The sequence below is a fragment of the Rhyacophila brunnea genome, unplaced genomic scaffold, assembly GCF_057557595.1.
Source record: "Rhyacophila brunnea isolate RB1 unplaced genomic scaffold, BYU_Rbru_1.0 scaffold_17, whole genome shotgun sequence".
NCBI lineage: Eukaryota > Metazoa > Arthropoda > Insecta > Trichoptera > Rhyacophilidae > Rhyacophila > Rhyacophila brunnea.
The window spans coordinates 8,231,704-8,243,845 of NW_028232827.1; the positions used below are offsets into that span (position 1 = coordinate 8,231,704).

The 12,142-nt window shown below is 33.8% G+C and overlaps 1 protein-coding gene across 1 annotated transcript in view; it reads right to left on the reverse strand.

The window, feature by feature from the left end:
* Window positions 1-5,765: 5,765 nt before the first annotated feature.
* Window positions 5,766-12,142, reverse strand: part of LOC147073640 (uncharacterized) — a 37,032-nt gene continuing 30,655 nt past the window's right edge. The window contains exons 3-5 of the mRNA XM_085944149.1: window positions 11,207-11,367; window positions 9,513-9,753; window positions 5,766-7,864 (exon numbers count right to left, since the gene is read on the reverse strand). Coding sequence (XP_085800275.1) covers window positions 7,420-7,864; window positions 9,513-9,753; window positions 11,207-11,367 — 847 coding nt within the window. The 3' untranslated portion in view covers window positions 5,766-7,419. The remainder of the gene's footprint in view (window positions 7,865-9,512; window positions 9,754-11,206; window positions 11,368-12,142) is intronic.

The following is a 12,142-nucleotide window of genomic DNA, read 5'->3' on the forward strand; positions in this document are numbered from 1 at the left end:
TCGATTCTAGAGGTGTGCCGTAACGAAATTAAAAATGAAATATCACAAAGCAAGTTTGTAGCTATACAAGCAGATGAAACAACGGACATATCTACTACAGAACAACTTGTTTTGGTCATAAGGTATGAACTACGCGGACAGATACATGAACGATTCTGGAAATTTATGACGCCGAAAAACCACACTGCGGCAGGTATTGCATCTGAAATTTTGAAAGAACTAGAAGTTCTCGACATTAAACAAGCACAACTAATTGGCCAGAGTTATGACGGCGCATCCGTGATGAGTGGCCGATTAGGTGGTGTACAGGCTTTGATAAAAGCTTCGTATCCACACGCACACTTCATACATTGTTATGCACATCAATTGAATTTGATAATGGAAAGAAGTGTTTCAGCTAACACCATAGTCCGAAACTTTTTTGCTAATTTACGAGCGTTTCCAATTTTTTTTTCGAGGTCTGCGAAGCGAACTGATATCTTGAAAGAAATAGTTCATAGAAAAATACCAGCAGCACCAACAACGAGGTGGAATTTCAATATAAGAACAGTTACTGTTGTGCATACTTATCGCGATCAGTTAAAAGAGTGCATGGAACACATTTTAGAATCTGAAAATTTAGACGCCGATACCATTAATCAAGCTGGAATGTTGTTACGGTATTTAAACGAAGACAATTTTAACTATTGGTTAGATTTCTTTGCCAAAATTATGCCAAACTGTGATATACTTTTTAAACAACTTCAATCGAGGTCAAAGGACGTGTTGGAGATAAATATGGACGCGTGCTATACAATGTATTCGTCAAAATAATCATATGTCACAAATTCAACCATCGAAAAAACGTCGTCCCAATGATTTACCTCATTCTGTAATATGCAATGAAGTATGCGACATTATAGTGAACCAAGCGAAAGATCGTTTCGAATATAAAGGTCATTTAGTAATAGCCAAATTGTTTTTTAGTGAAAAGTTCCGGGATTATCATACAAATTTTCCAACTACAGATTTTAATACGGTAACCACATTATACGACATTATTGACAAATTTAAACTTAAAAATGAACTAATAGTCTTATACAGTAGAGAAGATTTCTACGTTACTGATGGAGCATTGTCGATACTTCAACTTTTCACTAATAATAATTTACTGGAAGTATTTAGTGAAAGTGTTACCCTATTAAAAATAATGTGTACAATTCCGATGACTTCAGTAGAAAGTGAGCGTTGTTTCTCAACTTTAAAGAGGGTTAAGTCATTTTTGAGAAATACCATGTCTCAAGGCAGGCTAAATGCTCTTGCGATGCTTAGTATAGAAAAACAATTGATATCGTCAATACCAGACTTTAATATTCGTGTTATTGACGTGTTTTCAAAATCCAAGGATCGGAGGATGGACTTCTTGCATAAATAGGTGAGTCTTTTTTGCACTCCCTCATATTCTTGTCACCGGCCGCCACTGGTCACTACTATACAAACAAAATATCACGTCTGCAATTTCATAGCACTGAAAGTAGCGCAAAAGATGAAATGAAGATCGGGAGAATAAAGATATATAAATGGGCAGAGGGATTTTTACTTCTGTAGATTACCGCTATGATGTCTGCACCCATATAAAGCTATTGGTTTCAAATTCGGTTACTTCTATTTTTTATTATATTTGTCATGATTCTGGTTATCTATTTATACATTATGTGTACATGTACATGCTCATTTACCATCAAATCCAGCTCCCTTTGCTAGTAAAATAGTATGAAACTGGAAGTTGGTTGCAAAGTCAGTTATATTCATCAGCTGCCATTTTTCATAGTATTCAGCCAACTTTAGACATGGTTTTCTAATAATTTTGATGTGTTTTAGTTCATTTTATTTTGCCATTCACCTTTACAAATTGTTTGCTAATTTTTTTGCAAAACTGTATTTGCAGTTTTTTGTGATTATCTTTACACCAACGATGACCCACGAGCATTGACCATTATGCTATAGGAATATTATCTAATTGCAACGAATTTTAACTAATGGTTGTTAACAAATACTGTCTGAAGCGGAGACGGAGGCTCGAATCCTGTTGGGTGTCTAGTTTTTTCAAAATAAAAGATTTTTTTCAATTGGTTATATTATATTTCTCAGAAGTGTTTTCAAATGTATGTTCAAAAAATAAATAAGTTAAAACTTCATTTGTTAATGGCTATAATAGAAGAATTGGAGGAAGAAATTCTACGACAACTAATGAACTTGACTAAAGATAACGTGTTCAGACTTGTCTCGTGGCTTATTTAGTGAGGTGGTAGAGACTACTCGACCGAAAAATTAGAAAAATATGGATTGTCTCAACTAAATGATTTTACTAAATTACTCGACTAAATGTGTCTGTTCATACATGTTAAGTTACTTAATTACTCACCACTCAACTAATCCGAACCGGCCTTAACTCACTGTGTGGAACAATCTATGATATTACTTCGGAGTATAATACTGTATTTTAAAAACATAGTTCACCTACCGATGAAAGTGTATTTATGTAAAGGAAATACGGGTTACAGGATAAAAAAAATACAATAATTATTCAAGTAGCATTTATTCACAATAATATAAATAGTATAAGATAATTCGTAACAGTAACATAATGCTCTTGTAGTAAAAATAGTTTTCTCATCTCGTAACTTTAAATACGAGGTTTGACACAATCGTTTTCAATATTTACAATTTATTTCCATGGATAATAATTATTTATATACACGTAACATACACACATACAGTAAGTATATGTCAAATTATTTCACCCCAATCTACTATCATAATAATATAACATTTGTATGTCATTTAAATTTATTTGGTACCCCAAAGAAATTTATAGGATTAAACCTCGGTTCAGACACGGCGGATTCCGTACGGATTGGACCTCGCGGAGTCAATTTGTACTAGCTCCGCTGCGGACAAATATGAACGAATATATAGAAGCTAGTACAAATTGACTCCGCGCGGAATCCGCTGTGTCTGGACTGAGGCTTATGGTAGGGATTATTTTAACTATTTAAAGGCACACAGACAGGCAGGTCTCGCTAAATATCTCTATTAATATTAAGCATTTATAAATTTGACTGAAATTGGACGAACAGATCAAACAATATATTCAAAAAAAGTTATGAATGACAGCTTCTAAGAGTAAATTCAACCAAAATAAAAAAACAACATATAAATGCGTGTAGAGATAATATTATATGGGTAGGATACAGATCATAGAATAAACATTCAACATGCAAATTTAGTGATACAGTGGTTCCCAAGAGATTAAAAATGTCTAAAAAGTAGACCTAGATGCTGCTGAATTGATGAGGTAGTTAAGTTCTGTGGAAATACACAGGACCGAGAGGGATGAAATTAGCTTGGAAAAGCTTTTTAAATTCATAATACAAGAAGTTTGAATAGGGGTGGTTATTTGCCAAATTGGGCTGCCTTAAAAAGGTCATGTACGCAGGGTGGGCGATTCACTCATGACGAAAAAAGTAACATTCGGAAAGCTGGATGGCAACCGAAGATCTGGTCGCCTTCGTACAAGATAGCGAGATAGTGTCGAGTTAGATTTAATGACCTCGGGCATCCTAAAATAGGGGAAGCGCCAGAGACTCACATAAGGTTGTACCTTCAGGAAGAAGGTTATAGGAGTGAATGAATATCAGCAACGAGTCTGTTGAGATAACTTCACATTGTGATTATAATAATAATATATTCTGTAATGTTAAAAAAGGTATGGAGGAATTTATTTTTATAGTAAATTTAATTGGAGCAGGTATTCACCTAACCTTTATGATTAATTGACATATTTAGGAAGATACAATATGTATACAAAACTGCCTCGGTACAAGAGTACACTATATACATATATTTTAATCTATTGTTTATTTATTACAATTAATAAATTGAATGCTACATATCTGTAATATACTAATAAATACCGAAACTATTTAGCTCACGACTGATTCTATAGAATATTATTTTAAGAACTGTCATTTTGTCAAAATAGTGTACTCTTGCATTGAGGCAGCGTATAATAAAAAAAATAATATGGTAATAACATCCATATTTCAAACATACTATGTAAGTCTTTGCAAAAAGCCTGCCATGGGCAAATACAAAGAGCAATATTTGGACTACAGCACATATTTTGAGAGGTCTTATAATTAAAGTTTTATTTATAAATATACGATTTCGCAAAGTTTTTTAAACACAGGATAAATAATGTGTAATAATACAAGTAACATCTATTTACATTAATATTTAGAGTATTGTTTATTCTCTGCTAATTATTATAAAGACAAAAATCTACTTAGTTACTTAACACCTCGAGTAACTTTTTAATGAGATCATTTTGGACCAACACATTGAGATTCTATTTTATGTCTGAAACGCTGATTTATAAAAAGTTGTTAGTAATAAATAACTACCATAGCAGATCTATTCCAATTACGTAACAACTTTATATTATTTTTCTAGATTCGAGATAACGACTTTGTGTTACATGTTATGTATTCACAGTGCAGGAGGGTTATTATAAATGGAAAGATCATACCTGCCAGACGAAAACATTCAGTTATTAGGCGAACTTGGCCATTGACATTTGTTAATTGGTTGTCAAAGTACTACTTGATTTTAATACGCATGTAAGATATTTGATTTGACATTAATTGACTAAGAAACATGCCAGTATATTTAAGCAATCAGCTGTTGCAATGCTGCCATTTTTTTCAAGTCATTGCAATTTTAATGGCATTGAATCATGCAGATTCCGATGTTGTGTACTTATAATATACTACCAAAATATTAATATAATTCAACAAGAACGTAACGTAACTATGGCAAGGTACATTGTCATTATTGAAAATATTTGCGTAGGTAACACAAAATATATGTTATGTCCAAGCAGTCAACATTTTTGATGTCTAATATATTAGGATAAGTATGTCTTGGAATAAACGATTACAATGTATTTATCAATTTATGAGTTAAAAATTTATATTGGAATAGATCTGAGATCGGATATAGCACATTTTTTATTAAAATATTTTCAATAATTTAAGCTTAGATCATCTGGCAGTACCTAGCTACATTATATCAAGTCACTATTCCGTTGAATGCTGTAAAGTTTATAATTCATTAATTTCAATAAATAACTTAATAAATTTAACCCAGATATTATAATCTTGCTTCAAAAAAGAAATACAGCTATATTTTTTGACTAAAAGTTGCGAAAATATAAGTGGTAGGTCTTCGTACTGAAATAAATAACAGTTAAGATGAAAGACTGGATATAAATTTATCAGAAGGCACCATGTACGAGCATTTCAGAAGCACCAAAACAGCATAGGAAGTGTTAGTAAAATAGACAATTTTGGTAATCTTTATAATGGTTTAAAATTTGGCGGAAACTAATTAGGACACATCAACATTTTGATCCCAGTGAATATATTTTTGCTTAATCTTAATGCTCAAATAGAAAGAAAGTTGTTTGATTTACATAGCACAGATAAATAAATATACAAGAGCATGGATTCGTAATTATTATTGCTCTCTTTTTTACACTAACTATGGACAATTTATTACAATATATTTACAATATTAAATCTAAAATAATATAATTCAAAATGTGTGGTAAACAATCACAATTATCAGTCGATACTTTAATTCTAATAGACAACTTTATATAGTCATAGTTTTATAAAAAATACAAAAGTTTAATATTGGATTGCGTAGGGTGTTTTTTTTTTGACGCACAGTCAAAATTTGGCTTACTTGGGAGACATCGAAGAATGTATAGGAAGTAAATTGTAAATTGCTTAAAATGTTAAAAGTGAAAATATACGTTTTCTTGCCTAATTTAGGCAGTATTCATCAATGCAATACAATGCACATAATAATTTAATAATTTGTAACAATGTTTCTGGTTTGATATATCACTGTACTTCTGTCGATCGTTTGAAACTATTAGATAACCGCAAAGATGTCGCAGAAACCCTTCTCTAGCTGGACAGCATCTTTTGTTGTTTCTCTATCGAAATCGGTAATGCAAATTTTAGTTCGTCCATTAATGATAATGTTAAATTAGAATTGTTTATAACTTTTAATGAACGAAACATCACAAAACAAAAATTATACCACATTTTAGACATGCGAATCTCCTGACAGTTAATGTCAGTTTAAACCAGTCAGACCTTCAAGGTCCGCGAGACGAGTAGGTAGGGAAAGACTAGTCTTGATAGTTGCGTTCCGGCATGTGTTTTATACGCATAACTCTGTGGATACTTATTTTGTACTTCAATGCACTAAACAACCACTGACAATAATCGTAGTACTATGTCCATAAACTCTTTGACTTACTTCACTATTTTGCTCTATAGAAGAAATTTTTGTTCAACATCTTTGGGTTATTGTGAGATTTCAAAAGGTATTTAGCCCACAATGGGTTCGAATCCTGGGTCCGGCAAATACTCATATTGTTTTTCAATGTGTTTTTGGAGCCAAAGTATGGACCTAATCAGTTGAGCAAGTGGCTAATATCCATTTCTCATAAAAAAAACAACAAGAGAAAATCTGTTAATACAAATAAAGGGCCGATACGATCTTCTATGTGTCCGGAAACTGTTCGTCGTATCACACATCACTGTGAATGTATCGGAAATATATGGCTGTATATTAACCGCTTCACCATCATTTAAATAACATGCTAATTATATCTAATGGCCCCCTAATGAGGACACAACAGCTGTACCGTCCGCGCTCTAAGGATTAAAGACCATCCAACCTCTTTGGGTCATATAGTACTGACATGTCTAAATAAAACATGGTTCTTGTCAGTTTACACTGTTTACAGGAAGCCAGCAGCAAACAAATTTTGAAAATACCCTATATACTGGATTATTTGTTAGGTTAGGTTAGGTTTTCATTCTTGAATTCATGAATTTTTCCAAAATTAGCTATGAAAATTGAATTAATGTTCATATTAAATCTAATAAAATTGGAGACTGTATAGTTTACGGTTATCTCTTTCCGATAAGAAAGTTCACGGCGAACTGTGCTACAGTGAAATGTTTTTCATACAATTTACATGTAACCGAACTTCTTAATATCGGATATGGTCAAAAATTGTGAAAAATGTTATAACAAGTACCTATCGATCTCGCAGTATTATTTTTGTTTCAATCGCTTCAATATTTCGCTTGTTTTACAATAAATTAACAATAGAAATATCGCTTCTACGTGTATATCAAACCGGGAATCAATGTCAGTTTACTGTCACATTATTTCAAAACTATTCAATCACAGAAATTCACCGGAACAACCGAATACGTCACTTCTGCACTTTGTTAAAAAAAAATCAAAGCACCCATTGTCACTCATCAATGACACCTATTGCAAGAGTAACTATTGCGGGCAATGATTAACGGTGTTGGACGCTGCTTTACCCCAATACAAAATTGTCTCTTTATTGTAAAGTTTATCTTCCATTTTCTCGTCTTCGTCCTGAGGCATGTTGATATTTACATCTCTGTTGGAAGGATCAGTGTTTGTCGGTTTATGGAGCGGAACCGGCTGCTCCGCGTTCGGCTGCAGGCACTGCTGTACCATTGCATCGTAGGAACCTTCTCTGCTGTCGCTGGCCAAATTCATTTTGGCGTTTGCTTCGTTTTTTCCGGAACTAAGCGTCCGGTCTCGACTGGACATTTCATAGGGCCGTGTCGCATTCGCGTGACTTAACAGCAACGGCGCTGTGATCGGCCCGTGATGTAGAGGTAGTGACATGGGCGATTTCTTCATCAGGGGTTGCTCCATGGGACCGTGATCCGATGCGTGCGGGGTATACGTTGCACTGAAACAAATGAAATGATCTGTCAGCATAACAAACAAACAAATATGTCAAACCCCTTATTTTTCCAGATGTAACTTTCTGTGGTTTCTTCATCAAAATCCCTGAAGTGCCATTTTATATACAAACTCAATGAACTACTACTATGAAAATTGGGAGACTAAATGACCTTTATTTGCTTCATTGCAAACGCATGCACATTTCCCATAACTTTAGAAGACATATTCATCAACTACTTTGATGTAATGATGTGAAATTACAGTACAGCAGGGCAATTCCCAAACACGTTTCTATTATTTTTCTTGATTCAAAATAACACAGATAACATTTGGGGCAATTCCGTATACAAGGCGGTCTACAATAATAATTGGTACCTAAAACGGTGATAAGCGAATATTTAAGTTGGTACGTATATCGTGTGAACCGCATCTCTTTTTTTGCAGAGAACGAAGAGGTGGTGTTGAGTTAAGGCGGCCACCGTAGCTCTAGTATAGGAAATTAGTATTAACTTACGAAATCACAACATCTCAATTCTAAACATGTAATTGCCATAGGTACTCTTATCACAATCTAAACCAGTTAACGCGATCATCTCAGCACTTGAAATGGGAAATATTACGAACCGGAGCGTTCGATAATTTTACGAAAATATTAACCTAGTTATCTAATTTTATGTGTATTTTATAAAAGCAAGTGTGTTCAATTCCTTGTTATAATATAGTCTATTTATATTTAGCTCACAAATTATTTTTTCCACGAGACAGAGTGATACTTTTGGAGACCTATGAACCGGAATGGCGCTCCGGTGCGTTCCGGTTCATTTCGAGCCCTGGGTAATCTCGACCTACATTAAATAATTACAAGATAAAAAGATCTTTTTTATATACAACGTTTTTAAATTTTCTGTTGAATCATGTAAACTTGACTTGACTAGCTTAAACGATCAAAAAAAATTGTACTTGATACAAATAATACTGAAATGTCATTTTGACATTTCATATTGATTTCCATAGCAACGCACGTATATATTAATAATTTAGTTGCTACGGGTCTGGGGTCCTTCTCTGGGGTTCAAGTATCAATAATTTAGGACAAATAAGGCAATTGTCAACAAATCATTTTTTTTGCTATTTTGCAACAAACAAAATAATACATATAGAATACTAAAATGTCATTTTGATTTCCATAGTAACGCACGTATATATTAATAATTTAGTTGCTAGGACCACCCCCTTAGTAACCAATAATAGTGGATTGGATTACGGATTTCTACCGAAATAACTTTTCATACAAAACAGAAATAACTGAAAATGAATTCAATTCTACTTAAAGATGGCTAAAAGTATTAAAAAAATGCATTGGCATCGTGTTCTGATATATTCTAAAAGTTTCAAATGTCTAGCTAGTCAGGAAGTTAGTTAAAAATCGATTGCAAGATTTGTACTGTATAAACAATCACCGGACAAATAGGAATAGATCACGCCTGACAGTTCATATACCGGGATAATTAACTGTCGGCATATGACGTATCATATCATAGTATCACATGATATATTAGAATACTGCTGGTAAATTTAAACATGAATTTGTAATATTAATGCATTAATTTAATTTTATAATGTAAGAAATAAGTATATGCGATGAACCTCACCTAAGTTTATTGGCAGATTCGAGAGCATCCGTCCGAAGTATTCTTACAGCTAAACCGATGAGAACGAAGAGAATGAGAGCTCCGCAGATTGGCACCGCGATGGTGGCCGCACGGAACCATAAATCACCAGCTCCGCCTTCACCGGCTACATTGCCGGCTGCCGACACAGCACCCGCCCCAACACCTCCTGAGATCATCCCTCCGCCAACCATACCACTGAAGCCACTCCAATTTCCTCCACCTGGAAAAAGAACATTAGATGCATTAGTACAACTTAATTATTGTTTATGCAAAGATATATGGGTGACACTAGTAATAAAAACCAGCGAGTGCTGCAGCATTAAGACCCGATTTCAATAATCAATTCAATGTAAAAAATAATATTTTGTAAGTTGGCGCATTGAAACATGACAGTAGCACATTCTTTATATTTGGCAGTTGCCATGTCGGTGTTAACATAATGTCCAAATTCTGTCTATCCACATATTTATCGATGAAACAAGATACGAACATCTAATTGCTTTGTATGCAAAGCATTTTTTGCCAACATTTGAGTAAATCCCATCGGGGTAAGCATGTCATGCGCTGTTTAGAGGCGGCACATTCTAAAAAGCAGTAAATAAATGACGGAATACAAATAATACATTATTTGAAAGGAGGTTTCGTAAAAATTACAATATATGTTTCGCCCACTGCACTGAGAAAGTTCGTCTACTCCTTTTTGTATAGGGATCGGAATTTTAAAGATTTTAAATACATAACAATAATGACATCACAGGACCCCTAATAATGACAGTCGATAATATAAATCAGTTGGTTTAATTATTTCAAGAGTGGCACCATCCAACCTCTTAGTTTATTCTAGATTTCGAAATCAGCCAAGTCCACCTTTAGGTATTTTTGACTTTTTTGTGAATGGCTGAAGAATGTGGAACTTATTAATTTTAAATATTCTATAATCGAAATAATATAAACTTTCACCCGCATGACTGTGTACCTGAGAAAACGAAAAAGCTGTTTTTATCCTATTCATCCATTATGGACATGGCTAATTTTGAAATCTAGAGACTAATGGTTATGTAAAAAATGTTCATTCACTGGGTAATACTTTTAATGGTATATGAATGACCATCAAGTGACCATGTGAAATTCTTTCTATAGGCACATGTCTTTAGAAGAAAAACGCAAATACAACGTGTATTCTTCGCATTGAAAAACATGGCCTGGCATTTTGTTATTACGAGAAATGGATTTCAGCCACTTGCTCAACCTATTAGGTCCATACTCTGATTCATACACAAACTGAAAATTTTTATCAGACCCAGGATTTGAACCTGGGACCCACGACGCCATAGACCGCCGCTTAAGCCACGCGACCATCGTGTGTGTATGAAATAACGATGTGAGAAACTAATAACATCTTTAAATAGAAATTAGTATGAAAATAATTACTTAAGTAAGATTTAGATGTTTCTACAATAATTTACACTATAATACTATTTAAAATAAATTCTGTTCTTTATAAATTGTGAATTCTTTATAGGATTCTATTTTATTATTACATGTTATTTGTATGTTTATTATTAAAATTTAGTTTATTAATTTTTCTGTAATCTATAGAAAAGATTTAATTTTAATGTTTTTTTTCTATACTTATTTAGTCTTTTGTTATTTAAAACAAGTAAGTGTCCCACCTGCCAAACTATCATTTAGCCTAATTCTGGAATGAGGGTTGTCCACATGGTTGCAGAGGTCTCTAAAACAGCACAGGACCAGCGATCCAGCACTTGACTTGAGGGCAGTATTGGAACTACCTCCAGCACTTGGAGAATTCATGCATTTGGCTCTGTGGTCCCTGAAAAGAGAGAAAAATATATTGTTATTATCTAGTTATTTCCGAGCAATGTTTATAATAATTGGTAATTTCTTTTTAATCCCGATTGTGAGTGACAGAAAAATGTCATGATTTACTAAAGAACTGAAAAATAAAGTATCTGCAAAGTTCAGACTCAAACCGGAGGTCTTACGATTAGTTGTTGACCATGCTGTCAATTCCGATATTCCGGCCATTGAGTGATTGACAATAATTTACAAGTAGAAAAACCAGGATCTTTGGCGCCCCCCCCCCCTAGGTACCTATCGCTAAGTTAATGAGATCTGTGAGGCATAACAGAAGTGTTTAAAAGTAAGGGCATTCGGTTTATTCGGTTTAGCGATTTCATGTAGTTTTAATACATCTACTTGATATGGAGTTATCGAGTATCAACACAAAATACTCAAATGGAAGGGAGTCCAAACTCTTTGGCCCGAAGGCAATTTTTTTTACGATTAATACGACACATATCTGATCAACACGCCACGCCGCCCCCCCCCCCCTTCCGGGCCCCTAGGTTAGAGACCTGTCAGCCCCCCCTTGTGGGGGCCATGAGTAAAACTATTAATATTTTTTGATAAATCATGTTATTTAACCTTTATTATTAAACTTATATTTTATAACAAGGGATTCGCGTCATTCGAATAGTGAGAAGAGAAGAGATTTGAATGAATCAACATACAAAATAGATAAGGTTTTCAACGGTTACCAATAATTTAATATGTACACATTGATTGAAACATTTTTCGATATCATT